This window comes from Bombyx mandarina, chromosome 01 (assembly GCF_030267445.1).
Source record: "Bombyx mandarina strain Sakado chromosome 01, ASM3026744v2".
In the NCBI taxonomy this organism is placed as follows: Eukaryota; Metazoa; Arthropoda; class Insecta; order Lepidoptera; family Bombycidae; genus Bombyx; species Bombyx mandarina.
In genome coordinates, this window is record NC_143208.1 from 19,059,194 (window position 1) to 19,086,937 (window position 27,744).

The window sequence follows — 27,744 nt, forward strand, 5'->3', positions numbered from 1 at the left end:
CGAACCACGGGGCTCCGACGGCTATCCTGCAAAAACGGGATTGAATGATTTGAAAGGATTTTAAGTGTATGCGGGCCGCGTGAGCGAACACTACACTTACATAGGTCATGACGGGGCGTATGCAAGTTTTGTAGAGTGTCACCTTATTTCTAAGGGACATTTTACTTCGCCTACATATCATCGGGTAGAGACGTCCTAGAATGAAGGCGGCACGGTCGCGTACCGTCTTAGTGTGGGGGCGGAACGTCATCCTACTGTCGAGGGTGACGCCTAAGTACTTGACCTTCGGGGCCCACGGTATGGGCTGGTCGAACATCGTGATTGGGCGAACGGCGGGGGCGGGGGTGTTGACGCGCCTAGTCGGGAGAGGGATGCTCAGCGTGGTGTTCGGAGGGCGACCCCTTTTGAAGAGCACCGCTGTGCTTTTCGTGGGGTTGATGTCGATGCGTTCATTTCAAGGCACGTTCCGCCTTTTTATACTAGCCGGCGCAGCTGGCTTATGAGTCACTTCTGTTGCAGCTGTTGTTTACGAGTGGAACGACACGGCCGGCGCACCTGGCTTGTGTGAGTCACTCCTATTGCACGTGCTATATAACATAAATATCGTTAACGCCGTCATACACATTTATATTATGATCCGACATTCGTCTTCGAATATTTATAGTAAATGTTTACCATAGAAATTTACAAAATGGGTAAAAATCAATAATTAATCAATTGCATCTTTCTCTTAAATCCCCAATGAAAAGTAAACTTTGTGAGAATTAAAACAGATTTTGATCTTTAATTTCTAATCTGAGATACAAAAATAAATTTCATGAAAGGAATGAAATCACGGTAATACTAGTATGTCAGTTTCCACCGTTTTTATTAGAATAGCATCAGTTCATTTAAAATCAGTTAGATTGGTAACCCTACATAACAAACTGCTTTGCGGGACCTCTATAAAAGAGTATTTCTCAATGATAGAGGTCATACTTTATTTTGCTGTATATTTGTGATAATCTATGTTGATGTCAGTCTGTGCATCTCGCCTGACATCTTTCTTTGTGCAAACTCTGTGTGTTAGCTCGTCAGAAATCCCGTTATTTCACCGCCGTAACTTATTTAACAAAGGTATTATTCATTCGGGAGTGTCGGTCGCGGTCAACGAAGCAAACTAGCACGATCGCGCCAGCGTTCAGTGACACCGTGCCAACGTTTTATTCGTTACAATTTTATCGATTTTAATTCTTCCCAAAAGAAAGAATTGGTTCCATGCTGTTTCTCTGTTAAAGCAGTCGTTTGACTGGCTCTCGAGCAACATTTTTCGTGTGAGAGTATATCCCAAGGTAAGTTCGCGAGGCGTCTACTGTGTCTTGAGAGTGGACGCGAGCAAAGGAGCTCCTTTGTGACGCAGAATTCCGCTTTTTCGTGCTCTGTATCGGTTACGTTAATTAGTTCAATGGTCTATCAATCAATCATGTCTATTTATAAATGAAGAACCATTTTACTAAAGTTCTTCTGTCAGTGTATGGCTTAATACATGACTTTTGAATTGTGTAGTGTTACTGATCATGGTTGCTTAATTGGTACCAATAGAATGGCCTCTCACTCCTGAGAATGTGCACCCTTCACTTCTCGGGAGTAAAAGGCCATTCTATATGTATAATGCATAGAGTATTTTAACAGAATTAGGCCAAACAAAAACAATCTCATTACTTCAAAACAGGAACTAAAATATACATTAGTTGTTATTTATATAGTGGTCATATATGAATTATTTAAACGAGCTGTGTCAGCAATTTAATAGATTGTCCTTAATCAAATAACTTCAATCTGCTTACAAAAAAAGATTAAGTGAAGCTTTTTAGTTTTTAATGTTTTCAAAAGAATGCAATGTGGACATAGAAGTTTTAAATAAATTACAGAAAGCCGTAATATTTTATAAAATTTTGATTTTTAATGACTACCAATAAATGTAACATTGATATGAATATAAACATAATTCTACTAAGCACAATTAAAAATAGTGCTCAATTGTAGGAAAAAGGTATATTATGTCATGGTTACTGATAAAACTAAAAAATAGTTTTATTAGAATATATAATGGTATTATACAAAACATTTATCATTAAGGTCAAATTCAAAATCCGAGTAAAACAAAATTGTAGTCAAAATAAAGTTGGGAAAGGCATTCGTTTTAAAATTAAATTAATAAGTAAACTAAATGCTTAACTTAATGAATATCAAATAAAAAATTAACATAAGAGCTCACAAGTGAGACTGAATTACAGGCAAATTTCTTTGAAGAATGTTAGGGCTTAGGATATCCAGATTAAATGATTAATAAATGAATAAAAATGATTTATTGCACAAATAATGTTTACCATATTCTAATAGACATCTGTTCCATTTTGTAGTAACTAGTACTAACAGTATGGAAAAAAACATATATAGACTTAGTCCTATTAATCATAAACATTACAAAAAGAAATCAAATTGATTGTCAAGTTAAATATAATATATTCAGAAGATGTTAGTTAAATAATATATAATTGTTTGATTTAGTTAACATCACTAAATAATGTTTTTAAAAATTCAGTCTTGTTGAATTTCAAATTGCTGTTATTACAGCTTTTTTTTAAATTTATTTCATACATGGGTGGATGAGCTCGCAGTTTGGATGCCTGCATATTAGATGAATGTCTACATATTGGCATGTCGGTCAAAGGGCTTTAACAAGCACCATCCCACCTTCATCCATTTAGTGGTAACTGGAGGTAGTAGACATGTGAAAGCTCACATATACCTTAAAACCTATGTGTGAAAACTCCTTTACATGTTTGATGGCTCTTCCTCTTCAAACTAAAAAGCAACTGTTCTTTGGTAGAAATAGATCATTTAGATCAAATAGATAGACCTTTCAATGTCACCAGTCCTATAACATAAAAAAAATCATTAGTTCGTTTTATTTGTAGACAGAGCCGTGTCTTGGGGGAAAAGCACCCCGGGCACTACGGTGGCCCCAGATACTCCATCACCAGCACCCCAGCCGCCAGGTAATCTTTTTGTAACCGATTCTCTCAATATTAAGTTTACTTTAAGTATTTGTAAAATCGAGAAGGCATTTTGAAAATACTTTGGATTTAAATTTAATTAAGTGATTATTTATATAATATTATTTATCATAATATATTATAATAATAGAATGTTTGGTCCTTTAAAAAAGTGTTGTAACTACAACACTTTTTTAAACTTCAACTGAAGAGGCATTGTTCCATACCATTTAAATTGATAAATGTAATTTGGAATTTAAGTCACATTTCTTTCAAGTTTACTGAATAATTTATGCATATATATATATATAAATATGTGAGGATCATTAAAATTACTATTCACCTGCAGAATGTTTGCCTTTAAAGCCATTTGTTTTGCTACGAAAAACATGTTCCTCTTTCATGTTTTGTTGTATTAATAATGTCAAACATTTTCCCCCCATTCACCCCACGACATACCACATCGAGCGACTTATCGATCATTCGCAATTGGAATTTCCTAATTACACACGAGTAGCCGCTATTATCCATTATTAAATGTAAGGGGAAATAAAATTTTACAATAAAATCCTTTTTTCTTACACTATTTTTAATTCAAATTTATTAAAATTTATTTTCTATTTTTTAGTTGGATTTTCTATAAAAGCGTACTTTGTTAGTTTTTTTAAAATATTTATTTAATATAAAGTTGGTTTTCATTATTGGCATATTGTGGGATTTGGACTGCTCGCACTTATTACGCGATTGAGTCATCAAAATTCCGAACCGAAAAAGAATACTAATACACGAAAATAGGATTTTATTAAACACTAGCTTTTGCCCGCGACTTCGTCCGTGTGGAATAGTTACTTTAGCATAACGCAAAATTTTACTCGCCTCTTCATGTACGTAGAAAGTGAAAATATTTTTGGATAATAGAATGTTAAGGAGGGAGCTATTTAAGGTACCAAAATTACGCTTTTTAAGCGACTTCAAAAGAGGAAGTTATCAATTCGACCACAATTTTTTTATCTATGCATGTTCACTGATTTCTCGAGAATGCTTGAACCGATTCTGATAATTCTTTTCTTTTGTTCGAAAAGGTAGACTTCCTGATGGATGGTCCTGTAATCGTCAATGATCTAATGATGGAATCCTGGAGATATCCAGAAAAATCTATAATTTTCAAAGCCTACAAAATTAAATACTTGTAAACTTGGATAGGGACCAATATGATCTTCATAAAAACACCTTCACAAATAATGAACTTACTTACTAATAATGAACCTTTATTTTAGAACAAATTTGGTTAGCATAAAAAACGTTATAGTGAGCTAACCTTAAAATATAGGACATATTATTATGCTGACGCGGACTTTTTTTAGAACTTTAAAAGGAAACAATTTTATCATACATTATTTTAGCGAAACTTTAAGCGTTTCCGCAGCGCACGCAGCGGATGCTCTCAAAAGGGGAAAAACCCCGATTTTGAAACATTCTTTATTGGTCTTCGCGTGATGTTATATAGCCTATAGCCTTCCTAAATAATTTTCCAAATCGGACCAGTAGTTCCTGAGATTAGCGCGTTCAAACAAACAAACAAGCGAACTTCCTAGTAGTATAGATTATAAAAATATATCTAAGGTTAAACTTTAAAACTATTTTAAATTGTAATTATGTTTTCGTTGTTCGATAAACACTTATAAATAAAACAAGAAGGGCAAAGTTCTCGATAACAAAAGGACACGAAGGGAAGATGACAGGATGTACGTAAATCACACATCGTCGCATTGTAAGAACGTTTGACTGAGTATTTGAATAGATCGTCCTGTTCTTATGAGCACGCTTTTATTGTCTGCCCTGTATGTAATTGAATCTCTCTTCGAAATATCAACTTCAAAACGTTCGATTAACATGAAAATTTGCAGACGCATCAAGCACTAATGACTACATAATAATTTCGTTACATTGGCCTAATTTGGCCTCATCTTAGTTCGGCTGACTATCCGGCCAACAATGTTTTGAATCGTGCCAAAAAACCGACACCGCTCGGAGAACGAATGAGTATTCGTGGCGAATACCGAATACACCCGAATAAGCTGTTTAGATTTTTTTATTTATTGCTTAGATGTGTGGACGAGCTCACAGCCCACCTGGTGTTAAGTGGTTACTGGAGCCCATAGACATCTACAACGTAAATGCGCTACACAGCTTGAGATATAAGTTCTAAGGTCTCAGTACAGTCACAACGGCTGCCCCACCCTTCAAACCGAAACGCATTACTGCTTCACGACAGAAATAAGCGGGGCGGTGGTACCTACCCGTGCAGACTCACAAGAGGTCCTACCACCAGTAATTACGCAAATTATAATTTTGCGGGTTTGATTTTTATTACACGATGTTATTCCTTCACCGTGGAAGTCAATCGTGAACATTTGTTGAGTACGTATTTCATTAGAAAAATTGGTACCCGCCTGCGGGATTCGAACACCGGTGCATCGCTACATACGAATGCACCAAACGTTTTATCCTTTAGGCCACGACGACTTAGATAGTCGTATTCGCGTCTATTCGTCAGTACTCGGCGAGTATCTAAATGAGGCATAATGCTAAAGGGTTATTGGTCGGTGTTCGTCCGCGCTCTTTACCTATCGTCATTGTTCAGTCGACTCGTAAACTTTGTCGCAAGCGGTTTATTATTTGCGATGGTATTGCGACAAATGAATTTTTTGAAGAGTATATTTATATATATTTTTCTAACGAGTTTAGAAATGATGAGGAAAACCCCGTCTTGTTTATTATTATTATTTTATTTTGTGAGTCAACATTGAATAGACATACCAAGCGAATCGCACGTCATCCATGTTTGAAAGATCTGGGTTCACTGAATGATAAATGAATAAACAAATGGGTCTTTGCGTGGTCGTATTCGTGCTGGAATTATTTGGCGAATTGTTCGCCGATAATCTAAATGAGCCACAGGAGGAAACGCTGCTTGCGTTTAGTGCAGAAAAATGTATTTCTGTTTGCTCTAATTTGACGATATAGTAGGACTATGTCGGCAATTGGCGGTTGCTTGCATGAGTATATCAGGCTTTTTTTATTGCTTATATAGGTGAACGAGCTCACAGCCCACCTGATGTTAAGTGGTTACTGGAGCCCATAGACATCTACAACGTACAATGCCGCCACCCACCCTGAGACATGACTTCTAAGGTCTCAGTATAGTTACAACGGCTGCCCCACCCTTCAAACCGAAATGCATCACAGCTTCACGGTAGAAATAGGCGGGGCGGTGGTACCTACCCGTGCGGACTCACGCGAGGTCCTACCACCAGTAAAGTCACCAGACTCTCCACAAACCGGGAAAAGTGGCGATTGCTCGTGAGGCGCATAACATCTGCCCACAGCAATAATACTGCATGACGACCACAACCGACCAACCACGACCGCTCTGACAAGAGTGATACGACAAAAGAGAAAGAGGACAATATAATAAGTTCTATGTATATCGACCGCTGCTGTGTCTGTTTTAATTAACGACTCATAAGAATTAAAATATTTTATTTACTAGATGTACATATGTGTACATATGTAATGAATTTTAATTTAATAAGAACAGGAAAAAAGCACTTTTAAAAAACCTTAAAATACCACTCATTACTCAGTCGTTTTTGCACTCCAACTATGCAATGTAACACATACGTGGCATTCACATTGTTATGTTTATTGGCTCCAGTAACCACTTAACACCAAGAGGGCCATGAGATCGGACGCTATCTAACGCGCTGGGTCCAAAACCTACAAGGTAGTAAGTGACAACTGTCTCCTTGCTTTGTTGTATCGCTGGCTTACAATACAGAACCTTAAAGTAATATATCCAGAAGGCAGAGTCTGCAAGACTTGCATGTTATTATGACGTACTAATATTGAAGACGGAGTTTCGATTCTGCAATAGAATTTATAATTGGAAGAGAAAAATACGACGTAGGTTTGAATCGGTATTGTCGGATATTTTACGAAGTCAACAGTTATAAATACTACTTACTATAAATTGTTCGAGCCCACTGAGTTTCTCGCCGGATCTTCTCAGTGGGTCGCGTTTCCGATCCGGTGGTGATTCTGCGAAGCACTGCTTTTGCTAGGGTCAGTGTTAGCAACTCTCCGGTTTGAGCCCCGTGAGCTCACCTACACACGTTAGGGTGAAGCTGAAATAGCCTCTCAAGGCTATCAGCATAGATAGAAAAAAAAATGTGTTTTTTTTCGTTTATTTGTGTGTGTTAGATTTATTTGTTTTGTACCGGAGAGCTGTTCTACATTATATTCAAAATTATTTATTTCATTTGTAGGTTATTGAACATTCGTATTTACTAAACTATACCATCATCAATCGTCCCAAATTGCAATGCAAATTACGTCGAAAATAGCTTATGTGTATTTATTTGAATTTAACTTTGCTCGCATTTTAGTTAAATGATAAACGATTTCAAGAATAGTATACATCAAATAAATTAGACAAAATAGACACAACTCCAACTCATAATTGAAAGGATCAAACAAAAAAATAAATTTCAAAATCGTTCACACAGGATGCAGTGATCCTACATAAGCTAAAAAGGGTCACTTTCAATGTTAACTTTACAATGTCATAAGTTATTGTTCATTCTCTTTCAAATATAACATTATATATTTAACAAAAAAAATATCTGCAATTTTATTGTAATGCGATTATTATATGAATAATTCCTGGAAATTATCATATCTGACTGTACATGTATATACAGATTACTATTTGTAATGGATGCGACAGCTAAAATGCTAATGTAAGCAATGTGATCGGAATCCAAAACATGTTATAGAGAGTATAACAATTTGCAATGCATAGCTTTTTGGTTGGCAGGTTAGGATGACCGGTGTCCTATTGCAAGTCTCGTCTCGATGTAACCAACGGTGTTCGTGTTATGACACCTTATCACTAGGCGAGCTTTGAACACCTGCGACAAAAATAATGGTCCGTAGTCATCGTAATCTGTCTACATCATAAGAAGGCGGCACGACGTGAGAACTTGCCGTGGCCGCTGGAAATTACATACCTGATCCTGTAGACCGAATGGTAAATAGTCGACGTCGCCCAAAACACGTCATTACGGATCCTCCCGATCCATTAACGGTGCTTTTAGGTACTACAAGCACCGGTCATCGTCCTCGTCGAACCCGTCGCTTGCGACGAAGGGCTCGTCGAGCGAATTAACCCATAGACACAGCCCATTGAGTTTCTCGCCGGATCTTCTCAGTGGGCCCCGTTTCCGATCCGATGGTAGATTCTGAGAAGCACTGCTCTTACTAGGGCCAGCCAGTGTTAGCAACGCTCCGGTTTGAGCCCCGTGAGCTCATCTACATGTTAGGGCGAAGCTGAAATAGCCTCTCAAGGTTCTCAGCATAGGAAAAAAAAATCTGCCTACAAATTGAGTTCTACAACAACTGTTATTCGATTGAGTAGTATGCACGGTTTTCTAACACAGTAACGCCTTTTTAATATACGTTTTTGGGATATGTTGTAAATAATACGGACGGCCATTTTATTTTCGAAAAAAAAAAAAACGATTCACAATCAATTTCAGATTTTTTTTAGTCTTATTGACATAATCACGACCTTGTCCTATGTGTACTTTATACAAACTTTACTTTATTTTAGAACTTGTTTCTCTAAGTCGTTTTTTTTTTCGTCCTAGACGTTTACATGTATCAAACGATTTGATCATGTGTAATTTTAGTGCGATGAGTAATTTCGAAATTAGGATGGCCGTTCAGAATTATAGTTAAAGTGAATTGGTAAATCGTTGAGATACAGGATAGGATAGGTATATTACGAACAAAACAATACAAACTTATGGTAATATAAGAGGAAAAATAAATAAATAAATAAAATTTATTTACTAAACAAAAAGGAATGTTTGGAATGTGGGTTAATTTGAATGTTTAATATTTTAAGAAATACTGTTCTGTATTAATTTTGGAAATAAAATATGTAGATGATTACTTATTATTAAAATATTTCATGTGAATTTAGTTACTACGCTTATCCGACTCAGACGACGGGGCAACGCAAAGCCGCCGTTGCCCAAAACATGTCTCGTCGGATCCCCCGGATCCACTCTCGGTGCTTTTAGGCCTCTAAAGTATTGGTCACCGTCCTCATCGAACTTACCCATAGAAACAGCCCACTGAGTTTCGCTCCGGATCTTCTCAGTGGGTCGCGATTTCTATCCGGTGGTAGATTCTGCGAAGCACTACTCTTGCTAGGGCTATTGATAGCAAATCTCAGGATGAGCCCGTGAGCCTCTTATAGGCTACAAAAATAGGGAAAAAATTGCCACTACGTAGAATTCATAACTCGATTAAAGTTTTTACAATAGAAAATGATTATATAGTTACAGATTAGCGCTCATCAAAATTTAAAGATTATTGCACGAAAAACATGTAAGTATTCTGCGAGAAAAAAAAACATTATTCTTATTATGGACATTTCTCATGCACAAAAGTCGTAATATTTGAATATATGTAAAAATAACTAGGCTACAAATTAAATGCTTTAGCGAGTTCAAGGAAAAACGTCTGACCTAGAAAGTAGAAAAGAAAAAATGTGTTTTGAAAGCAGTTCTGTGTCTTGAAGTAGCCCAGTGAGTGACTCGGTCAATCTTCACGGATTTGGTGCTCCCACAAATATTTTGGCTATAATGGTAAAAATGCAAGAAGCAACACAATTCGATACAAGTGGTGACGTCACTCTATTGGCGCATATCGGACTCCTATATTATGTACCGATACTCAGTCATGTGTGTGTGTGTCTGTATGAGTGACAGTGTTGAATGTGTTGTTATTGTAATAACTCATTCCTATTGGTTGAAAAAACATTCGATTTTGAACGTCACAAGACGGTAAACTCGTAAACGGTCCGTGAAAATTAAACTAATAGTTTAATAAAGTTTTCGTCAGCGAGACTTATGTCTTGTTTCGCCAGCAATGACATCATACTGTTCAAACGTAATGTATGTGTAGTTTTGTTTACAGAAATAAACTGATTTAGTTAACAAACATTATTTGGGTCACGGGTAATTATCGAGATTTTCGCCGCTGATGTAATCGATGGTGTTTCGCAGCGGTCTAGTTTAAAAATACAGGGTGAGAGAAAGGCTTTATGTAATATTCTATATATTTAATATATTAATACGTGAACCAAAAATTTGGTACTCTTTTTACGAAAATTGACGAAGGAGTATGAAATTTCACACACTTATAGAGAATATGGAGATGTACATACAAAGAAAGGCAATTTTTTTTTAATTATGCATAAAAATAAATTAAATCAATAAATAAAAATATTGCACACACTACCGTGTATTTTACACACTCATGCATGCAAACTTATTTGTTTGATGTCAAACTTCGTATTGCTTATAGTCTGTGGTCAAATTGAGAATAGATTATATTATATTTTTTGTCTCTATTAATATTTGTCTAAAGTGTAGTCTTGGCGAAATCTGTGATTATAGAATAGTCTTTGACACTGGAATCATAATAGTGTAAAAACTTATTATTTCCATTAATTATTATAGTTGAATTTCGACTACTGCGGGATCACTAGTACTCTTAGAGTTACATAAAAATCAATATTCATTTACTAAGCTAACCAAATATAAAAGAGTATTTCTAGATCCTTAATGTTGGATATTCATTATTTAAAAAAAAACAATTGAACACTTCAAATAAGGCATTGACGATTGTTTTTCTGAATTATACCGAATTGTAAAACTATTTTCAGGAATATGATAGGAAATAACAAAAAATATATTATGTTAACTAATTGATAAAGTAACTTAGACTTAGACTTGAAATGGCGGTGGACGTCAACAGGGTAATTCAATCTAAATCCTAATGCCTACTTATGTACTCTATTGGTGCAAGCCTAATACCAATCTAAACATTTCCAGCCTTTTACTTATTATTTCTCATGTGTAACAGATTTCGATAGGCCATTTTAAAGCATAATATGATCAAATCAACAGAGGTCATATTAAAAAAAAACTCCGAACACAAGAAGTAGATTTGACCTTATGCTTGTGAGTTGGCTCGTTCCACTTAATACACAAATTTCTTACAAACGACTTCTATTAACCAAATCGCAGAGTAATGTTAGATTTAGCGTCACATAAGATCTTTGGTGGCGAGCCCGAGCTGTAGCTGATTGTATTTAAAATTAATCACGAAATCTGCGAAACTACCATAGATATACCTTCAATTTGAAATAGATGGTCCTTTTGCGAGCAGGAGACGCTCACTGAGAACGGATTTTACGTAAATCCTATCCTGAATAGATTTTTCGTCTTGTCTTCGCAAACAAAATAGCAACGTGCACAATTGCTATTAGAACGACTGTTTCTGAACCAGAGAGCGATACCATCAGCTCCGGGAAAATTAAGCATTTTTAATTCTGTATAAAATAAAATTAACGGGACACTTCTAGTTTTATTCATCTGTATAGGTATGATTTCAGGAATCGACGGCATAAGGTTTCTACCATTTCGGGAAGGGCTCGCTCTGTGTAAGACGATGATGTGTTTTAGTTACGTGCGCGGCTACATCCGTATCGCCTGTGCGTACTGCATGACGTGTGACCTAATGTTTATAAAGTTTTTTGCAATTTGTATATAACGTAAATTTCGATATCATTCTGGGTTAGTTGGTGTATACGCGGTTTTAGGGTATTTTTTTTTTTTTTTTTTTTGTATTCATGAATGAACCGGCTCACTGCTCACCCGGTGTTAAGCGGTTACCGGAGCCAATAGACATCGCAACGTGATTGCCATCCGACTTGTGACGTGAGTTTAATTCTCAATTGTATAGCATTACGGTTGCTTTTCAAATTGGCACGTTACTGCTTCGCGGTTGAAATTGTTAAGGTTGTGGTAGCTACCCGTGCAGACTCACAAGTCGCCCTGACAGTAATCGCGCAAATCTTAGTTTTGTGAGTTTTTTTTTATTACACGATCTTATTCGTTCATCGCAGAAGTTATTACATTGAACATGTATTAAGTAGGTAGGTGTGTTAGTATTTCATTACAAAAAATCGGTATCGGACTGCGGGGTTGGAGCGCCGGTATATTTGTATCCTTCGAGTAGAGCATGTCCTTTAAAGCCACTGCGTAATCACTAATGGTAGGGCATGTCTTCTGAGCTCACGCAATGCTATCACCCTGCCTATGCATATCTTCCGCGAAGCTGTAATGTATTCGGATTTTAATGCAATTGAGACTTATAATTCAAGATATGCTTATTTGTGCCGTGAAGCAGTAATGCGTTTCGACTTGAAGGGTGGGGCAGCCGTTGTAACTTTTTTTTTTGCTTTGATGGGTGGACGTTCTCACAGCCCACCTGGTGTTAAGTGGTTACTGGAGCCCATAGACATCCACTACGGCTGCCCCACCCTTCAAACCGAAACGCATTACTGCTTCACGGTAGAAATAGGCAGGGTGGTGGTACCCACCCGTGCGGACTCACAAGAGGTCCTACCACCAGTAAAAACTATACGGAGACCTTGGAACTTATATCAAGGTGGTTGGCGCATTTACGTTGTAGATGTCTATGTGCTCCAGTAACCACTTAGGCCCACCAAGGTGGGCTGTGAGCTCGTCCAACCATCTAAGTATTAAAAAAAAAAAAAATAGGTAGCGACATTCACGGTGTGTTTTCTATGGACTCCGGTAACCACTTAGCATCCGGTGGGCCGTGAAGTCGTTCACGCGACGATGAAGTTTTAAAAAAACGAGATAAAGGTCTAGTAGATTCAGACCGTGTATATTCAACAAAAATACAGAGTTCGACAGAACCCTGCAGTTATGGAACCTGTAGTAATACATCCAGTAGCCGCTCAGTCAGAACGTGCATATTTATTATATGTAATACACGCATACACGAAATGAGGGTAGACTTAAATAATTCAATGACACAAACTTAATCAGTTGATCATTGAGATCCAGAATCTTTTTATTTTATTATATTTTATTCTTTTTAGTTTATGAACTAAATATATATATTTTTTAAACTTATATAAAGAATATATAGTTTAATTAATAGGAGTGTGATGTGTGATTAATAAAAATTAATACATTAGTCATGAAGATGGCATGTGGCATGTGAGTGGCAACGTGGCCGTGTAAATATTGTTGACTTGAACTTTTACTCTTATTATAAAATGGGGAATAAAAATCAAAGTGAGTATGCACATTCTTTTTAATTTATAATATTGTTTCTTGAATTTGCTGTCTAAATTTTATGTGTACCCCGAGCTTGCATCGGTAGAAAACTGTATTCGTTGGCTGTTTTTGCCACGAAACAGTCCGAGTTTTAAGGGTGGACAATTCTTGTTTAACACAATCGAGACTGCTTTTTTTTCTCCTACCTAAACTGATAGCCTTGAGGGGCTATTTCAGCGTAACCTTAATTAGTAGGTGAGCTCACGGGGCTCATACCGGAGTGATGCTAACACTGACCCTAGCAAGAGCAGTGCTTCGCAGAATCTACCACCGGATCGGAAACGCGACCCACTGAGAAGATCCGGCAAGAGATTACAGAGACGATTGCGAGCATGATTTAGTTTAAACAATTACAAGAACACGAAGTAAGTGTTAAGTCGGAAGAAAATTAAGTGTTAAACTACCGCCATCGTCTATAACGCGGACGTATTAATATCTGTCAATACTAATAACACTAATCATTACATTGCGGCAGACCGTCAGCCTTGACCACTAATGAACACGATTCACGTTACGTTACGAAGCGTTCGTGGCCTAATGCTTAACATTTAAGTCGCTTCGCCTGTACTAATGGGTACTAAAAGTGCGTTAATATTGGAACAAGACTTAATGCCTTAGGTTATGATGTATGTACCTAATAAATGCTTACGAACGCAAATCGTTAAAGGAAATCGAATACTATGAATTCAGAAAATATGAAAACAGTGGTACCTGCCCAATTTCGATCCAGTTCTTGTGAGCGTACTGCGTACACTGAATACCTAGAATAAGCTTTTAAGGAATTTCCGATATGCCTTTTTCGAATTTTAAGTTGATATTTTACGATAAATCACACCATTCGTGCGAGTCCCTGATGTTTTTTTTTTGTATAGCAGTAATCATTATCTATAAGATGGCTCAAATGCTCGTATCTATTCGTGACCTTGGGAGACCGACCTTGAAGGCTTGAGGTCTTCGAATGATTTCAGTCAGGAACCGTGACCTGATTGCTGTCGACAAAGTCACAATGTAAAACGTTCTTTTGTTCGCATTTAGAATTGCTTTAGTTTTTTTTTTTAAATGTAAAATTATATTGTTTGATTATTTTTTTTGTTAGTTTTGTTTAGTATATGAAAAGTGAGTTTTGAGTATGTTTTTTCTTAATTTACAGAAAACATTTATTTTTTTGTAAATTGCAGCACTCCGTATATTTGTATGAAAACTACAACCAGTTACTGTCAAGTAACTCCTGCTAAAAACGGACGAGAAAAGTCTAAGACAGAGCGCTCATTTGCGTGGGTTAGGAGATGCTTATGGCCCGCAGTGAACTGGTGTCGATGACTATGAGGTTCGGTTACTGGTATTCTGTTTAACACCACAAATTGATTATTACGACTGCAATGATTGAATATTCTAATAAATTTAAATTATTCTTGTAGTCTTTCACTCTAATAATGGCGTAAAAACACAGAAAATAATAGGTGAACCATTCTATGGTATTTTGAGCATGACTAAAAAGAAAAAAAAACAGATTAATAGGGAAGAAATATGCTGAGCTCAAAACATAAACCATTAGACCTAGAAAATATCGGCTGCAAAGGATAACTTCTAAAATGTATATGCACCGGACGTAATGTCAACTTAAATGAAAAAATTGACCAAAGAGCTTGTTGCATCCTCATAATGATTTAGGAGAAAACTCATAAAAATTTACGTATAAAATATTATGTACTTAGAGTAGGATGATTATGTCATTGTTATTAGACGACTTTACCAATAACATTGAATATCATGTTGCAGGTGTCATTTAAACTACAATTAGAGCCAAGCACTAAAGATTTTTTTTATTGCTTACATGGGTGGACGAGCTCACAGCCCACCTTAACACCAGGTGGGCTGTGAGCTCGTCCACCCATCTAAGCAATAAATAAATAAAAAAAACCTGGTGCTAAGTGGTCACCGAAGCCCATAGACATCTACAACGTAAATGCGCCACCCACCTCGAGATATAAGTTCTAAGATCTCAGTATAGTTACAAGGGCTGCCCCACCCTTCAAACCGAAACGCATTACTGCTTCACGGCAGAAATAAGCAGGGTGGTGGTACCTACCCGCGCGGACTCACCTACCACCAGTATTAAATACCATCGAAATAAGTTATAACAGGATCATAGAATAATGGACATATTATTTAACTAGAAATGATATCGTCAGCTCTGTTGTCCGCTTTACGAATTGATATGGTGATAGTGTAAAACATGCGAACTGTTGAAGGGCTAAATTCGTAGTATTTAGTTGAATGTTCGTCAGTAAACGAATGATTCAGAGAACTAATTTCTAACTAATCGTAACAAACTAACTTGTTGCGTTATTATTACAAAATGCTCCCGGTCACGTATGTTATTAACGCGTCAATCATTAGATGAGATAATGATAACAGATTTTTATCATTGCACGTAGGTAAATTGAATACGTTTATTTTATTTGGAACATTAATTTATAATTATTAGAGGCCCCGCAGTAGTCGAAATTCGACCATAATTAATTGGAATTGTAAGTTTGTACACTATTATGATTGTATTTTATACTTCTATAATCACAAATTTCGCCAAGACTACACTATAAAAAATATTATCAAAGGCAAACAATATTTAATCTATTCTCAATTTGACAACAGACGCCAAGAACAAAAGTTTGACAATAAATAGTATGCATGCGTGTGTGCGTCAACTACATGGTATGTAGTGGTTTGTGTGGTCGTCGTGGCCTAACGGATAAGACGTCCGGTGCATTCGTGTTGAAGCGATGCACCGGTGTTCGAATCCCGCAGGCGGGTACCAATTTTTCTAATGAAATACGTACTCAACAAATGTTCACGATTGACTTCCACGGTGAAGGAATAACATCGTGTAGTAAAAATGAAACCCGCAAAATTATAATTTGCGTAACTACTGGTGGTAGGACCTCTTGTGAGTCCGCACGGGTAGGTACCACCGCTCCCCCTATTTCTGCCGTGAAGCAGTAATGCGTTTCGGTTTGAAGGGTGGGGCAGCCGTTGTGACTATACTGAGACCTTAGAACTATATCTCAAGGTGTGTGGCGCATTTACGTTGTAGATGTCTATGGGCTCCAGTAACCACTTAACATCAGGTGGGCTGTGAGCTCGTCCACACAGCTAAGCAATAAATAAAAAAAAAAAGTTGTGTAATGTTTTCTTTATTGATTTAATGTGTCTTTATGCATTATTTTAAAAAAATATTAGCATTGTGCAGTCCTTCTCTATATTCTCTATAAGTGTGGAAAATTTCATACTCATCCGTCCGCGCAATTTTCGTTAAAAGGGATACAAAGTTTTTGCTTCACGTATTAATATATAGATTATACTGTTAATATGATTTGTGACTATAAATGGCGAGCGGATAAGGAAATGATGTCTTTTAAAATGTGTTTGTCTGGTAATACATTGACCTACCAATAACAAACAAATCAATGAGGTAATACGTAAATACTATACGTTTGGTTTGTTAATTTATTTAAATTTGAATTAACATTCACATTTAAACGAATAACTATGAGTGTTTGTTAATTTTATAATTATCCATCATTATAGTCGCTATATTTGATTCCCTGTGGATCAGGAGTTCTTTCTTAGCTGTGTTTAGCTCATAGCTCATAGTAGTAATTTATCTTATGGTATCTTAAGAATTAGAAGAAGCACCAGGCAAAAACGATTTTGGATTTGGAATCTTATTAAATTATTACTCTCTTATTCTGTTACTAAATCCTACCCCTCCTGGCTGAGCTTTAGCTCGCCCACCTGTCCTGGTGAAACTGGAAAGGCCTCCGGGCCACCATAATCCGTCAATCATAAGAAAAACTCTCTTATTATTTTCCTACTTTTTTGTTACTCTCTTATTAAATTCTCTCTCTTATTAAGTAATAAATTGAGACTAAAACATTGGTAGAGTGTGTTCTCATAATTTATCCCCTTGCGATTTCCTCCGAGCGGTTTTGTGGTGTTGAGACTAAACTCCAACTTCTTCAAATTCACTTTGCTCAGTTTTTACTTTTCAACGACGCAGTCTTTTCTTAAAAGCTGGAGCTCACGACGTCGACTTCCACTATACGTCAGCTTTAATTGGAAACAACTCACATAATATGAAGAAAAAAGTTTGTGTAGTCTGTCTGCTTTTTTTTCCTACCTATACTTGAGAGGCTATATCAGCTTCTCCTTGAGGTGTAGGTGAGCTCACGAGGCTCAAATTGGGTGTGTTGCTAACACTGGCCCTAGCAAGAGCAGTGCTTCGCTGAATCTACCACCGGATCGGATACGCGACCCACTGAGAAGATCCGGCGGGAAACTCAGTGGGCTGTGTCTATGGGTTAATTCACTTGCGACGAAGGGCTCGACGGGGACGGTGACCGGTAACATAATATGCTCTTTTATCGTCTTTAACTTCATGAGTTTTCAATGTAGCAGTTGAGAGCATATCATCAAAGATACCGGTATAAGTGTTTCCAATATATATACAATACGTCTATACCCATTTGTGTATGTATCATCGCTTGAATATGCACACAGTTAAACAAATCAATTGTTCTTTGTTTTTATTTATTGTACATCTTCGAACAATGGTTAATACAATCTAAATTAATTAGCGTTCTGATGCAGTTTCCAATTGGAATCGCAATATTTCCAATAGCATCAGCTACATTTTCTTCTATGTTACAACTCTTTCAACTTCTATGTAAAATTAAATTACGTATAGCAACGTGTAAATCTGAATTAAAGCTACTGAAACGTGGGTAATATTATTTTATTAATTTGGTAAGTACGTATTGGTGTATACATACGTACAAATATACGTTTGCTTGTATGTAAAGAACGACATTTTGAAAGACGTCTAATCAACAGGAAAATTTGATACAGATTTGTTTTGTATTGTTTTGAAAACGTATCAAAGACTGATGATCGTACAAATTTTTTTATAAGTTCGCTCTAATATCCATTAAGTATCAATGGGATGAACAAATGATGAAATTAATTGTTACTTCGGTTTGTTGTGTGTTTTTTTTGTTTAGTTTATTATTAGAAATGATTTATGAAAAATTTATTTGATTTAATCATTAGCATTAAGATTTTTCGCAAGTGCAAGCGAATATGTTTACCCTGGAATCATTACGCTTACAAACGCTTGTTATCAGGATTTTGAACACATTCGAACATCTTACTGAAAGTCTGCGGGCCTCTTCTTTTTTTAAAAAATAAAATTTATTATTATGTAATGTATATCTTCTTTCAACCAGGGGTGCTGGAGATGACCGGAACGGATAACATCCGGTTCAGCGGGCACACATTAGACAAGGCCACCAAAGCTAAGGTCACGCTCGAGAACTTTTACACCAATCTTATCTCGCAGCATTATGAGAGGAAGCAGAGGTACGAATTTTAGCTCTTTCAAAATACTCCTACTAGTCATCAACGATCCGGGTTGGGACGTGACTGTGACATAGACATCTACAACGCAAATACCATCACCCACCCCGAGACATGAGTTCTAAGGTCTCAGTATAGTTACAACGGCTGCCCCACCCTTCAAACCGAAACGCATTACTGCTTCACTTTTGAGTATGTGATGAAAAAATACCTTGACACGTTGAACTACAAAATATTACCGCCAAACTCTGTTCTTAATGTTAGGTGAAAGCCGAACTCTTCTATTTAAGAATACTAGGCCACTAGGTAATATATTTTAATCGCCTCATTGCTAGAAATTATCTGTTTAGTAATATTTATGGAGGAATCGTGACAAAGGGTACATTAGTCTTATTGGATGCATTCATATTGGCTTTAGCACGCCGACACAAGGGCCGCTATTTTTAAAAGAGCAACTTCAAGTGTCTCTACCCTCTTTTGTTTCAAATTTTGTGTTTCTTCTTCACCCGTTGTCGTTTTGTGCGGTAGACTGGAGAAGCTAGAAGAGTCGTTGAAAGACGACAGCCTCTCCGAAAGCCAAAAGCAAGAAAAACGTCAACAGCATGCCCAAAAGGAAACTGAATTCCTTCGCCTCAAACGTTCGAGACTCGGTGTTGAGGATTTCGAGCCGCTAAAGGTGAGGACTTGTGTTAAATAACATAAAAAAATTATCCATTTAAAAAAAAAAAAACCATAAAGCCTAATATAATATGTCGTAAATTAAAAAATATTTCTAAAGCCAAAACTTGGGAAAGGTTAATTAAAAAAAAAAAGGTCAAATGATTTAAAAACCTTTTATGAAAACTATGATATGACAGCTGGCCGAGGCCAAGACAACAAAAAAAAACACGTAAATTTGAATATGTAAAATGTTAAAGTGATAACAGTACCGAATCCGGCGTTGCACATCCGTATCTTCTGATAAACAAGCAGTCGTACAGACTGTTGTTTAAAATCCTTTGACCTGAAAAAATTCAGTAAACACTAGTACATTTTTAAAAGTAAATGTGGAAAAAAAAAATCCGTTCATGTACAATTTCTATTAAATAACAACGATATTTTGTTACGGGAACTATTGAATTGTGAATTTTTACGTGTTTCCTTTGTGATCGCGAAATTTTTTATTTTTTCGTTGCTTAGTTGGGTGGACGAGCTCACAGTCCACCTGGTGCTAAGTGGTTATTGGAGCCCATAGACATCTACAACGTAAATGCGCCACCCACCTTGAGATATAAGTTCTGAGGTCTCGATATGGATACAACGGCTGCCGCACCCTTCAAACCGAAACGCATTACTGATTCACGGCAGAAATAGGCGGGGTGATGCACTCACAAGAGGTCCTACCACTAGTAAAAATGTTTGATGTTTGAATCCGAGGAAGATACATGTAATAATTGAGTTGTTGACCCGTGACTGTGCTATATACCTACTTCCCGTCATCTCTCACGCGTGTACTGTGACCTTAATTATCTTCTTTCCTTAGCAAACATTTTATACTTCTCAAAAAAATTTTTTTTTTAAATTCTACCTTAATATAGAAACTAAGTAATTTAAATTACATTGGGAATGTTTTTTAATCTTCAGGTTATAGGAAGAGGTGCCTTCGGCGAAGTAAGACTTGTGCAGAAGAAAGACACCGGACACGTTTACGCTATGAAGATACTGCGGAAAGCCGATATGCTGGAGAAAGAACAGGTCGGTATATTTTAAAGTATTTTTAAGCCAATTTTTTTTAGAACCGGACATAAATATCTATTCTATTAAACAAGAGTCTAACCCTTTGACTGTAGTCGTATACTGTTGACACAATCACGTTTTTATCGAATTCAATTTGTGTTTATTCGAAATCAGCATTTGTAGATAAAATATACAAGTAATATTTATGTTATACTTAAAAGTAAAGATACTGTTTTATATGAACTCAAAAGCTAAATTTACAATTAATATTTGCACGTTTCTCCCAAATGCCAAATAAAACACACTTAGCAAAGACGATTATTATTAACATAACATTTTAGGTCATTCAACCTTTGCAAAAGTCGTTGTCGCGGGGCAGTATTACTAGTAAAGTAGATGACGTTAGATGACGTTGGCAACAATCATCAACACGTGAATTTACATTATTAACATTTCGAACAGTACTCTTCTTTTTCTATACCTTATCCCACTAGGTGGCGGCGACACTGCTGCCTTTTCTCTTCCATTCTCTTCTATCAGCCGTCAAATCAACACTCACTCCTCTCTCTCCCTCTCATATCGTCATTCACACACTCCATCCATGTCTTCTTCGGTCAACCTCTTCCCCTTCTACTTTGCACTACCATTTCCATATATTTTTTAGTCACATGCATCTTCTCTATACGCATCACGTGTCCATACCACGCTAACCGTCTGCTCTTTAATTTGTCAATCACCGGGGCTTCTTGCACACTTCCTCTGATATACTTATTCTTTATCTTGTCCATTCCTGTCACTCCACACATTCATCTCAACATTCGCATCTCTGTCGCATGCACTCCTCTTTCATGCTTTACTTTCGTCGCCCAACGTTCAGACACATACAGCACGACAGGTCTGATGATCGTTTCGTTCGATTCGAATGAACATTTCGAACAATACTGAACAATATTATACGATACTGGCTGTGCCCGTCGGCTTCGCCGAGCATTTAAGATTAACATTATTATTTCTCAACCCCACAAAGATTCTGATCATTAACGCCCCCGCAACTGGTGTAGGGAGTCCAACACTCATATAAATATTAGCCTATCCATTAAGTACATGTATTTTCTACATGGATACCAAGTTTCAAGTCAAACGGATGCATCGTATAGTAGTTATAACGGAACATCCGTAAAAACCACTGTATGTTTATATATTAGTATAGATGGTTATAATACTTTACAGGTGGCTCACGTTCGAGCCGAACGGGATATCCTGGTAGAAGCCGACCACCAATGGGTGGTGAAGATGTACTACAGTTTCCAAGACCCCATGAACTTGTACCTCATAATGGAATTCTTGCCGGGCGGCGACATGATGACGTTGCTCATGAAGAAGGACACCCTAAGCGAGGAGTGCGCGCAGTTCTACGTAGCGGAAACTGCACTGGCCATCGACAGCATACACAAACTGGGCTTTATACATAGGTAATCTATATATTAATACGTGAAGCAAAAACTTTGTATCCCTTTTTACAAAAAAAAGTTTTTTTTTGTATAAAAAAAACATTACACACACTACCATGTATTTGATACACACGCATATAATTATATACTCTTCGTTTCTTGTCAAACTTTTGTTGTTGCTAAAGTCTGTGGTCAAATTGAGAATAGGTTAATATTGTTTATCTTTAATATTATTTGTCTATGGTGTGGTTTTGGCGAAATCTGTAACTAGAACTATAATAATGTTCAAACTTATAATATCAATTAATTATAGTCGAATTTCGACTACTTCGCGACCACTAGTATAACACAATTGACGGTATTTTTTAAACATTTTTACTTATTTATTGTCCATTCGTTCACTGGGAAAATTGTTCATTTTAATTAATTTATGTCCTGTTGTCGAGTGATTATCATAGCATGATTTGAGAATTTGAATGTTGTCATCCTTTTTGTCATCATAAGATTGATAATTGATGATCGAATCAATAAAATTCAACTAATTTAAAATTTGAAATAAAGAGATTCCATTAAATATTTGATCAACGATATTTTATAATAATAATAACATGTCATTTTACTAACGCTTGTAAAATAACAGTCATTTTCAGTAATGGTAAAAGACGTTTTTTTTTGCTTACAAAACAATGCATTTGAAACATTTTCCCTCCATTTTTAATATTCCAATCTTATGTTCAGAAATTAGGAAGTGAGTCCATCACGGTTCATAAAACTAACTCTTTTTTCATATTTGTAATCACAGGGTAGTGTCTGTGCTTCAGAAATTACCATAAAAAAATTCAAACCTAATAATAATCATCTTTGATATTAATAAATTTTTTTATGACAAAATTTAGTAGCTTTAATGAAGCCGACACCAGCTATGTACCTAGTTTCGAAAATCTCTATTGAACATTCCATTTTTTAGTATTAATTAAATATTAAAATAATGTTTTGTAAACTTCATATCTCATAAATTAATTTATTATTTAACAGAGACATAAAACCCGACAACCTATTATTAGACGCTCGTGGACACATAAAATTGAGCGACTTCGGTCTGTGCACGGGTTTGAAGAAGAGTCACAGAACGGACTTCTACAGAGATCTGTCCAGGGCAACGCCCTCAGATTTCAGTAAGTTCCTCACATGTAAGTTCAATGAATTTATTTACTAATTTGAATTATTATTTTGATAGATTTTCTTAAGAGTTTTATAGTTAGTTGTTACGAAATTGTCAAAATGCTTTCACGTACTACACTAATTTTCATTGCTAAATTTTATTATTCATCAAAATATATTGTAAGGAAGATGCAAAAACCTTAAGTTAAAAGAAAAAAGAGAATACACAATTAATGTATGTTAATGTATGACAGAGGGATTTTGTAAAAAGAAAAACTCCGTTATATTTGATTAGTAGATTGGTAAAATGCCATTAGGCTTAATTGCTTTGCCTATCACCGACTAATTATTTTTAAAGATATGGTGATTTTTTTAAAGATATATGGATATATGAGATGCGATAGATATATGAGTACACTCATAGCTCTTACAATAGCCTCAATTTATTCTTTCCAACTTATAAGCAACGAAAAACTAAAGATGCAATATTTTTTACAAGTATCAACATCGTCGTCAGCGATGGATTCGAAGCGCAGGGCCGAATCGTGGAAGCGGAACCGAAGGGCATTAGCTTACTCGACCGTCGGTACTCCTGACTACATAGCGCCCGAAGTATTCCTTCAGACTGGGTACGGCCCTGCAGCGGACTGGTGGAGCCTCGGGGTCATCATGTGAGTGGTCGGAAACGTATTAATATCAAGGTCATAAGGTCAACGTTTGCAGAACTCATGTAACATAAATATTAATAAATTATAAATACTATTAACCTGTTGGATTGGTAGATTGCTTATAAAAACATTGATATTATGACCCTTGAACTCCGAAACAAATTTCAGTTTTTTATTTGATGATTTAACCACTAGATTCTTTTTGTACGCCTTTATTAATATTATTTACTAAATGAGAGTACCTATCGAAGTTGATACGAAAAGTAACTAAAATATTTTACGAAATCATAATTGCCAAATCGATTAGGTATTCTCACATATTATTCCCGTGTTCTGGATCAAGCGAATTCATTTCCGCATCCATGCAAAAGCGACCAACGCGTTTACAAAGCAAAAGCGAACTGCGAACTCTTAAATTGCATTTGAATGTATGCAACGCACTTGTGCATAACGAAAAGCTCCCATCTCATTTAGCCTTCGTACATAACTCCCTTGCGGCTGAGCCGCCGTGGTATTCCACCAGTCATGGTGAACCGGTAGTGGTCTCCGGGAATGTAGCAATATTTCCATACCGAGGATAAAGCTTTTTAAAACTGAACCATTGTCTTCTAACGGACACATAAATTACATAGACAATGTATACTTGCTGTGCCTAGCTTAATGTAATTAAAATTCCAAATTGTAGTAAATGAAAATAGTTCAAAATTCGCTCTGTGTGGCTAGTGCGAGTTTTTTAACGTTCTCGATAGCGTAAAAGTTAACTCAAATTTGTATGGAGTCTGAACGTTTGACTACGTTTGCCGCTAGGGGCGCTGTACCAACTCCATACAAATTTGAGTTAGCTTTACGCTATCGAGAACGTTAAAAATCTCGCACTAAGTACACTGATTCTGTTAATACTCTGAAGAGTGTCGCGAATATAAATAGTAATATTTATAAGTATACCAATACATACTATTACTAGTATTATTGTATACTTGTAATTACAATATACCCTAGTAAGCCTTGCGTTCTATTTCGCTAATGCCTTTTGTGCGTGTAAGCCTGTTCAAGTGTGATTTAATAGTCTCGTTATGAAATAAATTTCGTAGAATCGCACGTTGAGAATAAAGAAAACGACTCCTCAAGGTTTCGTATTAATAGTTGAAAAATAGACTATTTACTGCACTTGATGCTACTCAAATGAAATTTTCAGTTAATAATTCGATAAATAATAATTAAAATAACATCCTTTCTTTAACTTTAAACAGTCACCAATGTCGAACTAATAAAGGGTGTAAAATTTTTCAATACAAACTTGAATAGTGAAATTAAGATGCAATACGATATAAAAAAGGTTTATTTAAATTAATAATATTATTAACTAGGTACATTTACTTTGTAACAGAGTTTTTTTTTTATTTTCGAACATGCGATTGTTAGAATTCTATAAACACATTTATTCGATCGTCTGTTGTTGTTTAGTAGCAGCAAACAAAGGTTACGAAATTCGTATTCGAGATGGCGTTATCGATTGCTTCAGGTACGAGATGTTGATCGGCTACCCGCCCTTTTGCTCCGAATCACCCCAGGAGACGTACAGAAAAGTTATGTCCTGGCGTGAATCCTTGACTTTCCCCCCCGAGGTTCCCATCAGCGAGGAAGCGAGAGAGACGATATTGCGTTTCTGTTCGGAACCCGATCGCAGGTGAGAATGTTTAATCTGAAAATTAACTGCTGTTTAATGCAATGTTAAATTGTGTCGCATATATCGGTATGATTGTAAATAAACAAATAAAAAGCACGTTGTCAACGTATAATGTCGAAAGTCCAACTATGCGATCTAGAATGTTCTTTTAACTAGATTAAAGTGGTTACTGGAGTCAATAAAGTGAAATCAATCGTGTTGGCACGAGTATGGCGGCTTTAAATTGCGAATGCCAAGATTTCTCTAAAGTATTAATTATTTGAAGTAAAATAAACGACATGTGTCGTTCGATTTAGTTAAAACTCAATATTTTTATTCATACAATTGCTTGATGTCCATAACAACAGCGTTAGAGTTTGTAACTCGAAGAGTATTCGCAATTAGTTTACTGCTAGTAGGACGTGTTGTGAGTCCGCACGGGTAGGTACGACCGTGCCTATTTCTACCGTGAAGCAGTAATTCGTTTCGGCTTAAAGGCCGAGGCAGCCGTTGTAACTATACTGAGAACTTAGAACTTATATCTCAAGGTGGGTGGCGCATTTACATTGTAGATGTAGATTGGCTGGTAGGCAGCGGTTTGGCTCTGCCCCTGGCATTGCTAACGTCCATGGGCGACGGTTATCACTCACCATTAGGTGGGCCGTATGCTCGTCTGCCTACAAGGGCAATAAAAAAAAAACTATGTCAATGGGCTCCAGTAACCACTTAACACCAGGTGGGCTGTGAGCTCGTTCACACATCCTAGCAACAAATAATAATTTTTGGCGTTAAATTATCATATATATTTCCTGTTACGGTCTGCTGTATAGCCCAAAAAACATCACCCTGTATAGTTTTTAATTACATTGCAGATTGGGATCGCAACGCGGCATAGAAGACGTAAAGTCGGTGTCCTTCTTCCGCGGTGTCGACTGGTCGCACGTCAGGGAGCGGCCGGCGGCTATATCCGTGGAAGTACGCTCCATAGACGACACGTCCAACTTCGACGATTTCCCGGACGTGAAGCTCGAGATACGTAAGTTGTACACTGTTAGTTGTTAGTGGGTGGCGGCTTGGCTCTGCTGGCATTGCTGGGGTCCATGGGCGACGGTAACCACTCATCATCAGGTGGGCCGTAAGCTCGATGGCCTATAGGAGCAAAAAAAAAAGCCAACTTTGATCAGACTGTGAGCTATTAGTGCAGTGTAACTCAAGCCGTTTTTATATAGTCGCTAATGTATTATAAACTTTAACTTGAAAAATATTCGTCGTGGCCTAAAAGATAAGACGTGCGGTGCATTCGTATGTAGCGATGCACCGGTGTTCGAATCTCGCAGGCGGCTACCAATTTTTCTAATGAAATACGCATATCACAAACGTTCACAATTGACTTTCACGTTAAAGGAATATCGTCCTGTAATAAAAATGATACCTGCAAGATTATAGTTTGCGTAATTACTGGTGGTAGGACCTCTTGTGAGTCCGCACGGTTAGGTTAATTGTTTTTCTTTATATATAATATTTTTGTACCGACAGATTACTTTGATGCTGCACTTTTTGTAATTAATAAGCGTTTTTGTTTAAGAAATGAATTGTTCCAAAATTATTTTTTCTTTTTTCTATTTATGCTAATGGTCTAGGGAACCATATCATCGTTACCGGGCTAGTAGGTGGGCTCACGGGGTTCAAACCTGACCTACTTCTTATGTCCAGTACTTATTTGCTATTGACCAGTAATGTTTAATCTGTACCTTTTAATGTTTTTGTTTCAGCTGCCGCACCAACCAGCCAAGAAGGCGAAGTAGCCTACAAGGATTGGGTGTTCATAAACTACACGTTCAAACGTTTTGAAGGCCTCACCCAGCGCGGGACGCCCACAAAGAAATGAGGCCGCGAACCGTTCAAGCCACTCTCGCCCTAGTGTAAATTGATATAAGGATCAGTATTGTCCGATCTTAATTATTATTTTCGACGTTATGTCAACGTTTAAAACTCATCCTCTTGTCATTTCGTAGATTTAGGATGATGTAAAATAGCGTATGTATCGTAGGTTTTGTTTGAAAAGAAATGAGGAATTTTAGATTTTATTTTTTCATTTTCTGTCTTCCTTTTCTTTTTTTAAAGCTGTGATTTTTTTTGTGCGATTTTAAGTCACGAATGTTTGTGTAAAACTAAATTATTATGTATGAATTCACCTGAATATATACAAAAAAAACCGCGGTTTGTAATGAGCGCGAATTTAATTGAGGTAAAAGAAGTTTAAACGATCATATCCAAGCCGTATACACAGTAACATGTAAAATGAATAATATACTTAATAAAATGAATATAACAAAA

At 36.6% G+C, this 27,744-nt stretch overlaps 1 protein-coding gene across 2 annotated transcripts; it reads left to right on the plus strand.

Moving 5' to 3' along the window:
* The first annotated feature begins 954 nt into the window (after nt 1-954).
* trc (Serine/threonine-protein kinase tricornered) lies at nt 955-27,744 on the plus strand. Of its 2 annotated transcripts, XM_028182665.2 has the most exons (11): nt 955-1,331; nt 2,961-3,041; nt 18,616-18,748; nt 19,274-19,421; nt 20,369-20,479; nt 21,692-21,933; nt 22,948-23,102; nt 23,573-23,744; nt 25,264-25,428; nt 26,280-26,443; nt 27,180-27,744. In XM_028182665.2, exons 3-11 carry the CDS (start codon nt 18,627-18,629, stop codon nt 27,293-27,295), a joined length of 1,395 nt encoding a protein of 464 aa, XP_028038466.1. In that variant the 5' UTR covers nt 955-1,331; nt 2,961-3,041; nt 18,616-18,626; the 3' UTR covers nt 27,296-27,744. The 2 variants fall into 2 exon arrangements, with proteins under 2 accessions (XP_028038466.1, XP_089587967.1); XM_089731841.1 differs by lacking the exons at nt 955-1,331; nt 2,961-3,041 and adding an exon at nt 13,151-13,288.